The sequence below is a fragment of the Poromitra crassiceps genome, assembly GCF_964638095.1.
Source record: "Poromitra crassiceps genome assembly, chromosome: 2".
NCBI classification, from domain to species: domain Eukaryota; kingdom Metazoa; phylum Chordata; class Actinopteri; order Beryciformes; family Melamphaidae; genus Poromitra; species Poromitra crassiceps.
In genome coordinates, this window is record NC_139624.1 from 59,529,435 (window position 1) to 59,547,317 (window position 17,883).

The 17,883-nt window shown below is 46.5% G+C and overlaps 1 protein-coding gene across 3 annotated transcripts; it reads right to left on the bottom strand.

Annotated features, from left to right (window-relative positions):
• Positions 1-2,001: 2,001 nt before the first annotated feature.
• LOC310795233 (uncharacterized protein) lies at positions 2,002-11,635 on the bottom strand. Of its 3 annotated transcripts, XM_083657297.1 has the most exons (9): positions 10,712-10,842; positions 7,982-8,184; positions 7,529-7,633; positions 7,307-7,402; positions 6,988-7,098; positions 6,791-6,908; positions 4,087-4,320; positions 2,542-2,770; positions 2,002-2,421 (listed from the first exon to the last, which is right to left on the bottom strand). In XM_083657297.1, exons 1-9 carry the CDS (start codon positions 10,731-10,733, stop codon positions 2,067-2,069), a joined length of 1,473 nt encoding a protein of 490 aa, XP_083513423.1. In that variant the 5' UTR covers positions 10,734-10,842; the 3' UTR covers positions 2,002-2,066. The 3 variants fall into 3 exon arrangements, with proteins under 3 accessions (XP_083513423.1, XP_083513422.1, XP_083513421.1); XM_083657296.1 differs by lacking the exon at positions 10,712-10,842 and adding an exon at positions 11,578-11,635 and having other exon boundaries at positions 2,002-2,770; XM_083657295.1 differs by having other exon boundaries at positions 2,002-2,770.
• Between the last annotated feature and the right edge of the window lie 6,248 nt (positions 11,636-17,883).

Sequence of the window (17,883 nt, forward strand, 5' to 3'; positions counted from 1 at the left end):
TCGCCCCCTGCAGGCCATTCGAAAGACTGCAGGTTTAAGTGCACTTCCACATTGGCTTCAATTTTGACAGAGCTACCCACTTGTATGTAACACATTTATGTGTGATGAATGGTTTACACTTTAGATTAGGGGATGCAGAAAGCCTTGTAAATTAATTATAAATGATTTACACATCATTTATAACAGGTGAGGAACACTTCATTTACTAAAGGTTTATAGATGACTTACAACACATTTGTGATATGTTAACATAGCATTTATTAATCAGCTATAAATGTATATTCATGTTTTGTAAGTGAACTAAAGGCTTATACTGTAAATGACTTACAACTGAACATTACTATAAAGTGTTACCGAATGATCAAATTGGCAAATAGTGGCTCACTAGCATGACAAACATGGGCCTATAGTATTTTGTGTGACAAAGCACATTATGTTTTACCCATTCAAGAGAGAATCATTTAATGCTGTCTGAATGAATTATAGGTGCTGGATGGAACTAGACTAGACTAGGCATCTCGCGCGCTCGATTCCTCGGCTCGCCCGCTGCTCAGCCTCGCCCGCCCTGCGGCTCGCCGAGCTGGCCGTGGAGCTTGGCAGCTCGGCCGCTTTGTGGCCGAGCCCATCGTGCGGCCTCGCCCGCCCTACAGCTCACCCACTGTGCTGGCTCACTTGCTCCCTCGCCCGCCCTACAGCTCGACCACTGTGCGGGCTCACTTCCTCTTATAACATCACTGATGATGTCACAACTTCGCTTCACTGATGACATCACAATTGATCTAATCACGCATTCAGCACTTGAACAGGGCAGTCGCTTTTCTTTCTCGCTCTCCCTTATCTCCCTTCTTTCCCTCTGCCTGCAACAACACCCAGAGCAAACTTGCATTCGTCTACTCGAAATGACAAATATGGATTTATTGGATTTACTAAGCTGGTCTCTCAACGCAAATCAACTAAACTTTGAGGAATGCGGGGTCCGGGGAACCCCCACCCTCTGCCCAGACGGATCTTTCGCCGCGGGATACGGGAAGACAACAGCGATTGACCCTAGGCTGTGACGTCATGAAAATTGAGACGGGCGGTCAGTGAATTTGAACTGTGATATATCATAGAAATTCCACTGATCTGCAATAAGAACTAAGTTGGGAATCAGAGACTTGACACCTGTTGTTGACTTTCTGGTCTGTGTGACCCTGGTCTGTGTGACATGAAAGGAATTCCAGGCAACCAAAACATTTTATCCTAATCTGGACTCTTTACTGCCAAGGACGCAGCTCTCCTGATATTTCGTCTGCAACTGAGCTCTTCCCCCCCCAAACCCCCCGCCTTGTTCCCTGACAGCTCTTGCATCATCCACCCCCCCCCCCCCCCCACCCCCTCTTCTTCCGATACATTCATCCATCTGGCGCTGATGACAGCGAGCCACTTGTGATGTTTGAGGAGCTAGTGCAACGGTGGCGCTGCGCACGCGGCGACCCGGCTGAGGGCAGCAGATGGTCTTTTGGAATCTGTACATAATGCAACAAATGTTTATGTATTGTATAATATTGAAGTGTGCCTTTATTACTTTAAAACTAGTAATAATGTATCTCAATTCTGAAGTGTGCCTTCATTACTACTATCAAATTAGTAATGATGTTGTAATTTCCACTACTGTCTGATGTGAACCCAAGTGCCCTTCTGGGACATGTATTAAACTGATTGATTGATTGATGATAATTCAAAATAAGTGTCCTATTTTAGGATCAAAAAGGTGACTGTCACCTAAAGGTGACTAGTTTGCATTCCTGCTATGACATCAGTGATGTCACAATGCACAATTTATCAAGTGACATCACTGATGACATCACTTCCGGGACAAAATCCGTGACAAAAATCAGAGCCCACTTGCTCCCTTTTAGTTATGATGATGATGATGATTAGATACATTTTTATTTCTTAGTTATGTGATCAGGAAGGATATGAAGAAGCACGACACATACACAGCTTATCCTGAAGCAACATAAGGTTTATTACCCTGCGTAACACACTCACTGTTTCCAACCACACAGAAGACAAGTGTCCTGTTAGTTGTTATCATGACTTTTCAGATGCACTCTCATGTTGGATCTTTGGGAAAACCTCTTGTGACATTTGGGACACTGGAAAGGTTTCTCCCCTGTGTGTGTTCTTATGTGTCTCTTCAGCGCTGAATGGCTGGGGAAGGATTTGTCACACTGGGAGCAGGAGTATGGTCGCTCTCCTGTGTGGTATCTCAGATGTATTGCCAGTGCACAAGATGTGGAGTAATCCTTGCCGCAGTAGTCACAGTGATGAGGCCGTTCCCCTGTGTGGATGCGTGAGTGCACCCGCAAGTGGCCAGAGTGATAGAAGGACATGCCGCATACGCTGCACAGGTACGGTTTCTCCTTCTTGTGCATCCTGAGGTGCACCGTGAGAATATTAGCCTGAGTGAATTTCTTATCACACAGAGTACAGGCAAATGGGCGCTCACCAGTGTGAGTGTACAAATGGGATTTCAAGATGGCAGATGTCACGAACCTCCTGCCACAGTATGTGCAGACAAACGGCCTCTCTCCAGTGTGACTTCGCAGGTGAACTCTAAGGTTCGCCTTGTTCTTATATCTCTTCTCGCACAGGCTGCAGGTGAAGGGCTGGGCTTCAGAGTGAACGCTGCCGTGTCGCTTGAGGTCTGACAACTGAGGGAATGCCTTCCCACACTGGAGGCAGCTGTACTTCTTATGGCGTTTAGCTGAGTCACGAAGTTTTCCTGGAGGCAGAAAATTAACAATATCAAAACTAGAGCTGGCATTAATGTCACAGACTGACAACACACAACTGGTCCTCAGGTCAGATTAGGCTGAGTTTCTCACTTAACTGCTCAGGATTTTCTTGGAATAGGTTTCAAAAATACAAGCTTCAGGGTCCTACAATCAAGAGTTTGGACATGCATCATTTTCCTTTATTTTTACTATTTTAAATTTTCCACATTATAGAAGAATAATTATATATATACAGATCCTTTCAAAAAAATTAGAATATCATGGAAATGGGCTTCAGCGGATTGTCAAGGCAAAGACGATTAAAACATTTGGCGGAGATTCAGAGGGAGTGGACTGAGGCTGGAGTCAGTCATAACTGAGAAGTAACTGCTGATTTTCTTCACACTATTCTTCTTCTTCTTCTTCTTTCGGCTATTCCCGTCAGGGGTCGCCACAGCGGATCATCTGTTTCCATCGGTTTCTGTCCTCTGCATCGTCCTCCGTCACGCCCGCTGCCTGCATGTCCTCCTTCACTGCATCCATGAACCTCCTCTTGGGCCTTCCCCTCCTCCTCTTTCCTGGCAGCTCCATCTCCAGAATCCTCCTCCCGATGTACCCCACCTCCCTCCTCCGCACATGTCCATACCATCTCAGTCTTGCCTCTCTCACTTTCTGTCCAAACTGCGCGACATGGGCGGTTCCTCGGATGTAATCGTTCTTTATCTTGTCCAGCCTCGTCACTCCCAGAGAGAAGCGTAACATCTTCATCTCTGCCACCTCCAGCTCTGCCACCTGTCTGTTTGTCAGTGCCACCGTCTCTAGACCGTACAGCATGGCTGGTCTCACTACCCTGCTGTAGACCTTTCCCTTCACTCTCGCTGGTACCCTTCTGTCACAGATCACCCCAGTCATCCTTCTCCACCCGCACCACCCCGCCTGCACTCTCTTCTTTACCTCCTTGCCACAGTCCCCACTACTCTGCACGGTTGACCCCAAGTATCTAAACTCCTCCACTTTTGGTACCTCTACTCCCTGCATCTTCACCCCCCCTCCATCCTCCCTCCCATTCACACACATATACTCTGTCTTACTTCTACTTATTTTCATCCCTCTTCTCTCCAGCGCATGTCTCCACTTCTCTTTCTTCACACTATTCTAATTTCTTGAAATACTGTTTTGGGCGTTTTCTGGAGCTGTAGGCCAAAATTATGAAAAAGACACACACACACACACATACACATAATATACCGGTGTATATACAGTATATGACCACAAAAGGACCGCCATGTAAAATGATGGAATATCTCTTTAAATTTATGCTCACCACTGTCACCTCGCCTGATTGCAGAGGAAGTCAGAGGTGACGGCCTGTCCTGCTGCAGCTGGGAGTTTGATGGCACCATCTCATTGGAACTGTCATCAGTGACCTCATCATCCTCACAGGCATCTTCTTCATTTCTTCCCAGTGACTGATGATCGATCTGATCTTCACATGCCACTGAAGTTTGTTTACATGCAAGTGTGGATAAGATAGTGTCTGACATGAAGGAGAATTCACCTGATGAACAGAAAGCTTTCAATCAATATTGTTCATAATATTAATAGATCACTACGGGGTATTATCCAAAGCCATGAGTTAAAGTAGAAATACCGCATCGCGGATGTATGCCTCCACCAAAAAGTGACCAGTCTACATCCATGTCTGTCCAGATTCATACAAGCACAAATACCGGTACCTTGAAGCCCACAGCACAGTGGTGTGGCCATTCAGCCTTATGGCACTTTAGGCAATGTTTGGGAATACCTCAAAAACACAGCTAATCGTTTACAACATGGAAAATGGTCCTACCCCTCCCCTCTCTATGCCCTTGCTATCCCTAGCTACAGCCCCTTTCCCTAAACTGAAACTAGGCTTAATCAATCAAACTTTATTTGCAGACTCCACTGTCCAAATAGACATACAGTCACATATAGTAAATAGACATAACAACACACACCACAACAACAACACAAAAAAAACATTATAAGAGGCGATATATGACATATTAACAAAAAGTGCTTATGCAAATTCAATAAAAGGCATCTAAAGATAAGAACAGTAAATGCCATTAAGATGCCATTTAAAAGTGCTTTATACACATTCTATAAAAGGCACAAATACCAGTGTGTCCACATATAGGATTGGTATCTCACAGAGCTACACCTTGGGTTGGTCAACTGTATAATGAGATCATTCTGGGACCCCTGCAGTCTACATATGAACTTGTACATTAGTCTTCTCAGGGTGGCCTGGAAGGTGTTTATCCCTAAATCACAAAAAAGCTTGCTGGCACTACTACCCCTGGGCTTCTTGAGCAGGATTCTGAGACAGTCATTATAAGCAACCTTGAGTTTGCGCAAGCTCTCTTTCTTATATCTCACCCAGAGAGGGGCCGTGTACAAAGGGGTGCAGTAAGCTCTAAACAGGTTCACCTTCACTTCATCAGAGCAGTAGTGAAATTTTCTCACTAACACATTGGCTTGGACATATAGCATTCTTCTCTGTCTAAGCATGTCAGCATCATCCTCCATCTTATCATTGATGATGTGGCCTAGATATTTTACATTGGTACACACAGACAGGGTTTTACCAGACAAATAGAAACCTGGGAAATTAAGATGTTGATCCGCCTTGGTCCTACATATCATTATTACACTCTTTTTGGCATTATACTTGATGTCAAACTTGACCCCATACTCTGAGCATATGTTGAGAAGCTGTTGGAACCCTGCACTACTGGGAGATATAATGGCCAGATCATCAGCGTACATGAAATGGTTGATTAAGGTGTTACCCATTATGCACCCTGTTCTACAACCTCTCAACTGCCTTGACAGGTCATCCATGTACAGGCTGAATAGGCCTGGGGATAGAAGCCCTCCCTGCCGTACCCCATTACCGACTCTGAAGGGAGAGGATGAGATACTCCCCCATTTTACCTGCATAGTCTGCCTGTCGTACCAATATGCCAGGATACGTATGATGCTACCTGGAACACCCCTATGCTTCAGCTTGGTGAATAGCTTGTGATGATTGACTCTGTCAAACGCCTTAGAGGCATCAATAAAGCCTACCAACATTGTTGAGCCCTGCCCTCTGTACTTTTCTACTGCTTCTTTTAATGCATAAATACACAAATCCGTACTGTGCTTGCTCTTAAAACCGAATTGGTTGTCTGTGGTGCAGATAAGATCCCCAACTCTGTCTATTATTACACTTTCTAGCACTTTAGACAGTATGCTGGCTAGGGCGATGGGTCGATAGTTATCCATACTCCCTACCTTCCCAGCCTTGTCTTTAATGATAGGTACTAAGACAACTGTCAGCATAGCATCTGGCAGGATGCCATGTGTTACCAACCCTGAAAGACAGATGGACAGCAACACAGCAACCCTAGGGCTGGTTAGCTTCAGGTGCTCTGCAGTAATGTTATCCTTGCCACATGCTTTGTTATCCGCTAGTTGCCTTATGGCTTGGGAAATCTCATAGGGGCTGATGTGTACCACTTCCTCCTCTATGTTGCCTGTACAGTAGGGCTCGCTTCTGACACAGTTAAACAGAGCAGCATAGTGCTGCCTCCATAGTTCAGTTATATTTTCTCCACCAGATACACCCTCAATGTTACATGGCAGTGCTGTTTTACCCCTATTTATATTTTTAACTTCTTTCCAGAAGCCAGTGACATTGCTGTCAAGCAGTTTTCCAGCCATAGAGTCAGCTCTCAAGGCTTGCTCATGCTTGCCAACAAAGCGCACTGCATATTTGTATCTAGCATTGGTTAGCTTTTTATGCTCTAGAACAGGCCCCTGTCTAGGTCTGCCAGCAATAACCCAGGCCTTATGGGCCGCCTTAGCTTCTGCATGGGGGCAAGCTACATATCTGTTCCACCCTTAACAATATCAGCAGTGAAAATGGGGGTACCAGTGTATAATTGTTGTCAATCCAAGACCTTTAAAATATACAGTATGATCTGTGAACAGGTTCTTACTTTTAGTCAGCTTTTGCCGCCATTTTCTGTGCTGCAAAAGCATCCTCAGATCTTCAGGATCACAGACACACTGCTCAAATTGGGGGTCAAGGGGAGCAAGGTCAAAACTGGCAGCTACCTGGAAAAAGAAGACTGATGTGAAATAACAGGGTTACTACACATTTTGGAATGTGGCACTTTCCCAGCTTGCTGCCTACCTGAGAAAAACTTGGTACAGGGAGAAACTCTTCCAGTCGGAAGAAGAACTCCCACATCAGGATCTGGAGCATCGTATCAAAACAGTCTCCATACTGAACAGGGAACACCTCCTTCATCAGGGCAAAATAGCATGAATACTTCATATTCACCTCTACATTAGATAAGGTAGACAACATATATAAACTGACAGATAGACAGGTATATAAATTTAGAAAGATAGGTAGACCGGCATAGATATACAGACAAAGATAAAGACAGATAACCCACATCCATACATTGACAGCCTTACATATAATGAATAAAAACTGAAAATGTCACCTTCAAAAATAATTCTTTTTCAGTTTGGTCATTCATCAGTTTTCGAACCAGCTCCACAAATTTTGACTTTGAAACCTCCACCTCAACTTCTTGGACCTGTCATGAAGTACAGGAATTTCTTATTTGAAAAAACACTATTCAAATGCTCCCTAAGTCAAAACAGGCTAATGTAATTATTTATTTTTCTTCTTTGTGTGACTATGTTGCAGGAACATTGTTTACCTCTTCATGCATGTGGTTTGTTGTCCACAGTTGAAAACTGTTCAGATGATCCTGGATGGCTTCACAGTCAAATGGGCCGGCCCTCTGTAACAACTCTAAGATGAACTAAGGAACATACAGGAAAATGTCTACTAATAGTCAAATGTGCATTCTTCATGAGAAATAATAATAATTATTATATATATAATTAGAATATATTATTATTAATAATAATAATAATGAATTACATTAGCTTCAGTGGTGGGAGTGATCCAAATGCAGCAGCTTACAACATATGCAATTAGCCTAACCTGGAATATTTATGTTCCAACCACTCAACCTGTACCAAAAAATTTCTGGTTTTTATTTTGTTTTGGCTCCACTTTGTATGTTGTTGTTTATTTTCTTTGTAGATGAAAGCACAAGAAAAGACACAAACAGACACGAACAGACTAAATATCCCCGTCCTCCTACCCGAGCTCTCAGTCCTAGGATGAGTTGAGTCTTCTGCTTGGGACTCATCAGCTCTGGGACCATCTCTGTCACCAACGTGATGAACTCAGACAGTTTTCCGTAGTGCTCCACGTTACGCTGCTTGGCCACCTGCCACATACATGCGGACATCAACCGCACTGGAGGAACCAGGAGACGCAGGGATGACAGTGGGAGCTGAAGATCTAACAGTAGATGTAAGCAGTCAAATAATTACATTATAATTAATACATATAAATACAGTGCATAAGATGAAGTGGTGACAAAAGCAAGCATATAAAACTATCCTTAAAGTTTCCATATTCAATATGTCATCAAAACCCTAAGCATCTATCCTGTATCTCCACTAGCCCCATTTGTTCCTTCACCCATCGCAAATGCAATGGCTCTGGGACTTGGTCACATAAAGTTACCATCCTTGGTGTGAGGTACCACGTGGAGAAAACGGCTCCTTACCCGTTTCCTACGTCGTATCGCAGATCTGAAGATGTTATATTCCTCTTAAAGAACCCAGTAGTATGTCCGACTCCGGAGGTGTCAAAATTATATACCTGCATGAAACAACAGTTTAAAAGCAGTCTTTCGACAGCCTGTGCCGAATTTAGGAGATGCGAGATGGCCCAGTCCCAACAGGAACCTTAGGAGTTTGAGTATGAGATATGTTTTGCTTCCCAGGTGCGCTGGAATTGTTCAGTGCGCCGCCGTATCTGTGATTGCAATGTTGTTTGCTTGCTGCGTGCAAGCAGTGCACCATGATAGTAATATCAAACACACTCTGCTGTAAATTCAGCACAGGCTGTCAAAATACTGCTTTTAAACAGTTGTTTAATATCATTTTAGCACCTCTGGACATAATGGCTTATGTAAAAGTAATATTGTAACACTCAGCTCCAACATGTCCACTTGACTAGCGAGCCTGGCCCTTTAGCCCAGTGGTTGCCAAGGTGGGGGTCGGGACCCCCAGGGGGGAGGCGGGACACCACTGGGTGGGTGGCAAGATGATTTTCAGAATGTGTGAAATTGGTCTGAAGAACATGTAACTACAAAATGTAAAAAAAACTCGTAACGGACAAGCCCGTCTTTTATTGTCACACGAACACCACAATACATGCATGCGGCCACAACACACTCATGCTGACGGTAACCGGTGAAGGGTGTCCTCTGCATTTAACCCATCCAGGCATGTCCTTTCCTCCAGGGGGCAGGCCAGGAGCAGTGGTCGCTTTCTCGTACAGCGCCCGGGGACCAACTTCGGATGTTGTCGTCACTGGTCGGATGACAATCTGATCTTCTGCATGTTTTTGGTGGGGGGGTTATATATGGAGGAGCCCCCTGGGGGAGCACGGGGAGAACATGCAAGCTCCACACAGAGAGAAAGGCCCTTACGACGAGATAACCCACCTGGGCAGTGGGCACTGAGGATATGGGGGGGAGCACAACCACGGCGCCCACAGTGTCCCAGGCGAGAATCGAACTCAGGACCTTCTGACTGTGAGGCGACAGCTCTACCACTGAGCCACCATGCCCCCGTGTGAAACACTATTAAAAAATATATTAAAAAGAGCACATTTTAACCATAATTGTTTGTTTTGTTTACGAAATGCGCACCAATGTATGCTTCAACCACCTCCGGGGGACCGGGGATAGTGGGGGTCGCGAGCCTCTGGCACCGTTATTTTGGGGTTCGGGGCCTGAAGAGTTTGGGAACCGTTTAACCGACTGGATATGGCGGATGCCTGGAGTGCGAGAGATCCCCGGATCGAATCCCGCTCGAACACTGCAACATTATATCGGGCGGCTGCTGTGGCTCAGGAGGTAGCGCAGGTCATCCACTAATTACAAAGTTGGTGGTTCGATCGGGGTCATCCCTATGTTCCCCGGGTCCTATGTTCCCCGTTTTTAACACTCTCCGTAACATTTGGGGTGTCTATCCGCTATGCCGACCACCCGCAATGCCGACCTTAGGTTTAGGCGTGAGGGGTGGGAGAGGTTAGGTTTTGGGTTAGGGTCTGGGGGAGGTTAGGAAGGGTTCTATGTTCCCCGGTCCCACAAAAACGGGGAACATAGGACCCGGGGAACATAGGTACGCTCCCGTTCGATCCCCGGCTCCACCAGGCCGCATGTCGAGGTGTCCTTGGGCAATACACTGACTGAACCCCAAATTTCTCCCAATGGCTGTGCCAGCGACAGCTTGCCACCTTCGGTGTGCAAATGGGTGAATGTAGGAACATTGTAAAGCGCTTTGGATAAAAGCGCTATATAAACGCAGTCCATTTATATCTTCGAATCTGCGATATGACTTCGGGAACGGGTAGGTAATAGTTTTATAAACCTGGTACCTCACACCAAGGATGGTAACTTTATGTGACCAAGTCAGAGCCATTGCATTGGTGATGGGCGAGGGAACAACTGGGTCTACATCTCCACCAGTTTCTCTGCTCTGCACTTTGAAATCACTGTGGAGGGAAGACGGGGAAATGTCCTACTCAAAGATCAATAGAGCATCACAAAAAACAATTACACCTTAAGTCACATAGGTTAAATTATATACACTCAATAGCAGTTTTCTTTTTGAATGAACATCTATCCCATAACCTGCGATAACACAGCTAAGCTATCGTAACCTCCGACCCAACCCTGACTGCTAACTATGTCAGTCTCTCTCCGCTTCCTAAGCATATGATTTGATAACATGCACAGAAGGATACAGACCTCGATTAACGTTAGCATCCATTTTAAGACCACGTTAGCTTAGCTAAACTAGCTGTTAGCTAGATAGCTGTTAGATATTTCGCCAGTAGTAGTATGGGATAATCCCATAAGTAGCAGCAGAGTTGAAATGTCGCTGTCCTAGCCAGCTATTTTTTCAGACAACCACTAATAAATCAGTTTACAATACGCTTTCCCATATCTCATATAGCGATAGTTTGTGTGTGTTTGTAGTGAACGCAATTTAGGTCGTTATGAGCCCAGGAAAGCACTTCCGGATCACAGTTTCAAAATAAGAGTTCTTCTTCTACTACTACTTATTGCTACAAGTAGATACAGCAAGAAGCCCCTGCACACACAAAATACAAGGATGGAATGAGCTGTGATAATATGGCTACACCAGAGGTTCTCAAAGTTGGAGGCGGGCCTCCCCAGGGGGGCTCCAAGCATTTTCAGGGGAGGCTCAGTGAATGGAAGTGGTAGGCTATAGTTATCAAAAGGAGATCTAATAGAATTTATCTATCTATCTATCTATCTATCTATCTATCTATCTATCTATCTATCTATCTATCTATCTATCTATCGGTGTGTCTATCAGTCTATCTATCTATATATATCTATATATATATATAGATATATATTATTATTATTATTATCCCCAACATAAATGGGAGCTCGGGCTCTGTCTGTCCCACTGTGAAGAAAGACTCCTCAATGTCTGCTAGCAATTTTATTTCCGACAAAGATGAGAACACCCTGCGGGTGACACAACAACATATGAGCGAATGCATGACATAGCACTATAACATGAGTGAACACTGTTAACATAAATCTTGTCACATAAAGCATAAATATATTAGCAGACTTACATCAAACAAGCAATCACATGCTGAAGAGAGAGGAAAGACAAAGTGCACACTCGCACACGACCGGAAGGAAAAGGACGTGGCAACAACAACACACTCTAACCTAGACTGTTCCACAGGCAGTACTGCACTGCCCCCTAGTGGCCGGGAGTAAACTCCTGCACACTGTGATTGTCCCACTGTGACATCATCCGTGATGTCATAAATCCCACTGTGACATCATCCATGATGTCATAAATCTCGGGCTCTGTGTGTCTGTCCCACTAAATGTCTGTCACACTAAAGAGAAAACATCGCATGGATGCAACTGGGACGTATCCTCAGTGATGTACCCTGGGGTCATAGGATGTTTCGGGTCTCGCAACATCATACACCCTCGCCCAGGTGACCCAGCCGGAGCTGGCCAAGCCCCAACTTACGTCCCAGTAGCTACCCATGGTCAGCCCTCTAGGAAGGGTCGAAGGTGGTCACGTGGTCAGGGCCACTCAATCCGCTGCTCCGGAACTACTCTGCCGGGACCGGGGGGGAGAAGGGCTCTGGTATGTAGAGGGACCGGTCTCTGTGGGTTGCCACCCGGCCGGGCTCCTCCCTCATCTCACCAGGTCTAGGACCTGTGCACTGCACCAGACTCCCCCGCTCCAAACATCTCATTCCAACGTGATGGTATCTTGGTGGATACCATGCAGTACCAGTAATTGGTGGCACTGACTCCTCTTGCGGCTTGAATGGCCCTCCTAAAAGGCCTCTCGTGGATTGTTGGGCTTCTTCCTCACGGAAGACGCAGGCTGGGGCGCTAACCGATACTGCTCCCTGGTGCCGTCCCTGTTCCGGCTGTGATGCAGACACGAAGAGAACAGGCCACTGTGAAGCTGATTCAGGACATGCCCCAGCCTAACCACCCACTCCACCACATCCTCCCTCCTAGTAAGAAAGAAAGGACTGGCCGTGTTCTGCGCAGAGGCAATCAGTTGTCTTTGCCAAAAACCAGAACAAGTAGACAGAGAAACTCCACCATCTCTTGTGGTGTCAGGCTTTTTAATGGGCTGTAGTTAAGCATTGATTGTATTTTTGATGTTGCGGTTTGTTTTAATAATGCATAATGTATGTGTATTTTTTATTGTTTTTTCAAGTGTACATTCTGCATAATTCAATCATGTATTGCAAGTCAGAATGATCAAACTCAAACTCAAAAGGGAGCTAGGGCTCTGTCTGTCCCACTGATTCAAGGTTCAAGATTCAAGATTTTTATTGTCACTCCGTGGTACAAGTATCACGTGTGAAATTCTTGTGCTGTGGACTCCGTTTACAACATAGTACAAATATAACAGGGCATATGAGTGCAAAAACAACAAGAGACACAACAAGCAATAAGGCAGTAGAGTGATACGACAAGCCAGAGACAGTGGCATATTCACTGCACATAGGTGCACATGTCATGTGAATACTTTAGACGTGCTTAAACATTTTAAATTCGACGTATTTGACGTACAGGTGCAAATAGCATATACCTAATTAAACATACAATTAAACATTAGACATACATAATGGTAGCAGCTACAGTACGGTACAGTACAGCTACTACACTATTTGTGTATGTTAAGGAGTCTCGTGGCCTGCGGGAAGAAACTGTCCCTCAAGCGATTTGTGCGTGCTTTTGGGACCCTGTATCTCCTCCCTGAGGGTAACAGGGAGAACAGGCTGTTGTGGGGATGGTTTGTGTCTTTGATGATCTTCAGGGACCTCCTGAGGCACCGCTGGTTATACAGTTCCTGCAGTTCTGGCAGCTCACATCCTGTTACGTGCTGGGCCGCGCGTCTCACTCTTCGTAGCGCCCTGCGGTCCATGGTGGTACAGTTCCCGTACCAGGTGGTGAAGCAGCCAGTCAGCAGGCTTTCAATGGTGCCTCTGTAGAAGTCCCTAAGGATTTCTGGCCTTAGTCCAAATTTCTTCAGGCGCCTGAGTCCGTGTAGTCGCTGTTGGGCCTTTTTGACAACAGTGGCGGTGTGACCGGCCCATGTCCTGGTGGATGTTGACTCCCAGGTACTTGAAGCTGTCCACCCTTTCCACCACTGTGCCATTGATGGTGATTGGGGGGAGTGCGCCCCCCCCCCCTCCTGTAGTCTACAATGATCTCCTTGGTCTTGGAGACGTTCAGAGAGAGGTGGTTGTCCTGGCACCATTGTTCCAGGGCCCCCACCTCCTCTCTGTAGGCCGTCTCGTCGCCCCCTGAGATCAGCCTCACGACTGCTGTGTCGTCTGCAAACTTCACGATGGTGTTCGAAGTGAGTCGCCACGCAGTCGTGGGTGTAGAGGTCGTACCAGAAGGGGCTGGAGACGCACCCCTGGGGCGCTCCTATGCTGATGGTCAGTGGGGAGGAGGTGAGGTTGCCCGCCCTCACCACCTGGCGGCGATCTGTCAGGAAATCCAGGATCCAGTCGCACATTGCTGTGTTTAGTCCCAGATCCTTGAGCTTGCGTACCAGCCTGGAGGGTACTATGGTGTTGAATGCTGAGCTGTAGTCCACGAACAGCATTCTTACATAGGTGTCCTTCCCCTCCAGGTGGGAGAGGGCAGTGTGGAGCACGTGTGCTACTGCATCCGCTGTGCTCCTGTTGGGGCGGTATGCAAATTGTAGCGGGTCGTGGTCTGGGGGGAGTGTGGGGCGGATCTGTGATATAACCAGCTTTTCAAAGCACTTGCTGGCTATTGGCGTGAGGGCTATTGGGCGCCAGTCATTGAGGCTGGTCACTTCCTGCTGCTTGGGAATGGGGATGATTGTCGCTGCTTTGAAGCAGGAGGGAACTTGTCGGAGGGAGAGAGACTGGTTGAAAATGTCTGTGAATACGCCTGCCAGCTGGTGTGCGCAGGCCTTGAGGACCCGCCCGGGGATGCCGTCCGGGCCGGCCGCCTTGCGTGGGGTTGATACGCAGGAACGACCGGCGCACCTCATCCTCAGTGATGGTGAGAGGGCGGTCTGGATCTGTGGGGGGTGGGAGGTGGGGGGGGTTGGTGGTTAGGTGGGAATGGGAGGGGGTGGGGGTGCTGAGGGGTGGGGGGAGGAGGGGTGGGGGGGGGGGAGAGGTGGCGGGGAGGTGGTCGGGGGGAGGAGGGCAGTGGGGGTGGTAGGTGGGAGGAGAGGAGGAGGGGTGGTGGTGGGGGGATGGAGAGGAGGAGGGGTGATGAGGGGGAGAGATGGCAGGGGGGGGTGATGTGGCAGGGGGGGAGGAGAGGAGGGGGGGTGGTGGGGGGAGGAGAGAAGGGGGGGTGATGGGGGGAGGAGAAGGGGGGTGATGGGGGGGAGAGGTGGCTCAGGGGGGGAAGAGAGGAGGGGGGAGGTGGAGGGGGGGTGGTGGGGAGGAGAGGTGGTGGAGGTGGGGGGTGGTGGGGGGGAGAGGGGTAGGAGAGGAGGGGGGGAGGAGGGGAGGCGCTCTGGCAGAGGGGTCAAACCTAGCGTAGAACGCGTTGAGTTCGTCCGGCAGGGAGGGTGATGTGTGGGGGGATTGCTGTTTCTCCCCCTTGAAGTCAGTGGCAGCATGGAGTCCTCAGGATTCTCTCCGTGCTCTTTTTATAGTGGTTCGGAGGGCATTGATGACATCATCAGTGATGTCATAAATTCTCTCTCACACACAAAGTCCCAGTGATGATGTCATCGGTGATGTCATAAATTGTGACATCATCAGTGATGTCAGAGGCATTGTGACATCATCAGTGATGCACACATACACACACGCAGACACACTCACACACACAAGCAGGGGCGGACTGGGATCATAATTCAGGCCGGGCATTAGATACCAAGCAGGCCAGGCCGATACGGGCCGACGCGCGTGCCGGCGTCCGAAGGGCGGCGGCGGAAAATTTGGGGCGTTTGAAGCTCAATTTGGGCCGTTTGAAGCCCAATTTGGGTCGTTTAAAGCCAGATTTGGGCTGTTTGAAGCCCGATTTGGGCCGTTTGAAGCCCAATTTGGGCCGTTTGAAGCCAGATTTGGGTCGTTTAAAGCCAGATTTGGGCTGTTTGAAGCCCAATTTGGGCCGTTTGAAGCCCAATTTGGGCCAAGTCCAATTTTACAATGAGATGCACCCACTTTAAACCTGAATAAAGTAATAAAACCACCAGTAAACCAGTAGGCGGCGCCTGGCCTGCTGTTCAGTGAGTGGCCTGGCCTGGCCTGCCAAAAAAAAAAAAAAAAAAAAAAAAATTTTTTTTTTTTGGCAGGCCAGGCCAGGCCAGGCCAGGCCAGGCCACCGGGCATTTGCCCGACATGCCCGATTATGCAGTCCGCCACTGCACACAAGAGACAGACAGGCCATGGACAGCTGTATGTTGCCAGCTCCAGGACAGTGAACCAGCATCCCTGAAGTATGCCATCAAGGAGCAGCCAGGGTGAGGCCGTGCAGTGGCCGAGCTGCGTATGTGAGCAGCAGGGTCAGCTCGGCGAGCTGCATGCTTTTTTCAAAGCTTTGTCTGGGGGGGTAGGCCCATAGTCTCAGACTTTGAAAACACCTGGGCTACACCACTGAATTGCAGTTTAATTAAATAGAAAAGTACAGCACTTGAGCAGCTTGCAGGGGGTACTTGGAAAGATTGGGAATTAAAATGTATTTCCAAAACGGGGGGGAGGGAATCATTAAGAATTTGTAAGCGCCTTAATTTTCCCTAAAATGATTTATCAACTTTTAATACTTTTCAAGACCCTGTCGATACAATATTTCTTTCTAGTGAATGTCATGACATTTGATTTGTTTTTATATTTAAGGACATTTTATTAAGCTGAAACCATTTAGCAAATTATTTCCATACCCTTGTTTGCATCTGATATAAGAGAAATAAACTTAGTGTGTGATAGAATTGGTATCATCAGCAAAAAGTAAAGACAGTGAGTCCATTAGAAGATGCAAGGTCATTGATGTAAATTTAAAAACTACTACTACTTCTACTACTACAGTACTAATTACTTATACTTCATACTTCAATTGGTGTTTAATGTGTGATTGTCTGCCACACTGTTTCTCCAATCCCCACCCTCAAGATACAGTAACATCTTACTTTGCAGTGCTTTCAGTTTCAGGAGCAAAGAATGATCAAATGGGCAAATAGTGGCTCAGTAGTTTGACACACATGGGCCTACACCACGGTATTGTTTTGTGTGACAAAGCACCAATTTGTATTGTATTATGTAGAATTCTTTACTGCTATCCATGTAATATGAATGCATTAGTATGCAGTAAATGCTGGATGGCATTTGTACTAGATTAGATGTTTTTGTGATGTTATTAGCATATTGTATAATGGTATTAGTGATCAGGATATGAAGATGCAAGTACACAGCTTATGCTGAACCAGGATATTGTTTATTTTTGAGAACACCCTGTGCATCGTAAGACACTCACCGTTTCCAACCACAGAGACAGCAGTGTGCTAGGTGTTATCCATAGAATATAAAAATATGGGCGTAGCGCAATTAAGTCCAGCCCACCCTGGAGAGGAAAACAATTAATTGATGATTGTTCTTCATTTACTAGTATTGCATGTAGGTGCCTCTGTGTCATGTCCATCTGCTAGCATACTAAATAAAAATGCCTAAAAGCTGCTGTCTGGTGGGACGCCCTACCATTCCAAAGATTGGTTATTAGGGTTAGGCAAGTATAACAATTTGGTTAGGGTTTGGTCGTGGTTAAATAAGAAAACTTTAACCCCCAAAAAATACTTGCCTAACCCTAACCATAACCAAAATCCTCCAAAAATAAACATGCAATGAAACATGTTTGAAGAGTTGTATGGCGATTCCTCTGTTCCGTGTCAAGCCTTACTGACAGAAAGCCTTCAAGGCTGACCTCTCCCATGTGCAGGAGGCAAAGAACCCTGAACTCAGCTTCTATAAGCTGCCAGACAGAACAGACAAGCTTTAAGAAGTCAAAAGTGTAGCCGCAACAGAGACTAAGCTTGATTCTGAATGCAGTCTCAGATTCCCTTTATATCGACCCTAGTTTTCCATACATGTAGCAGTAGCAATCACAAAATACAGTACTTGCCTTAAAACCATGGTTGTTGTCCATCACGATAGGCTGTTTGTATTCAGAAATAATGTGTAGTTATCAATACAGGGGGATGTTGTCCTGTCTGAGCTGTCGCTGTTCCTTGGCTTCCCAGCAGGGAAACGGCGTCCTCTCTGCTGTGGCCATTAGTGAAAATCCAGAATCCTCTGTATTGAAAACTACACAATATTCAAGAACACAAACAGCCTGTCGTGACGAACAACAACAGTGGCTTTAAGAAAAGTACTCTATTTTGTGATTGCTACATGTAT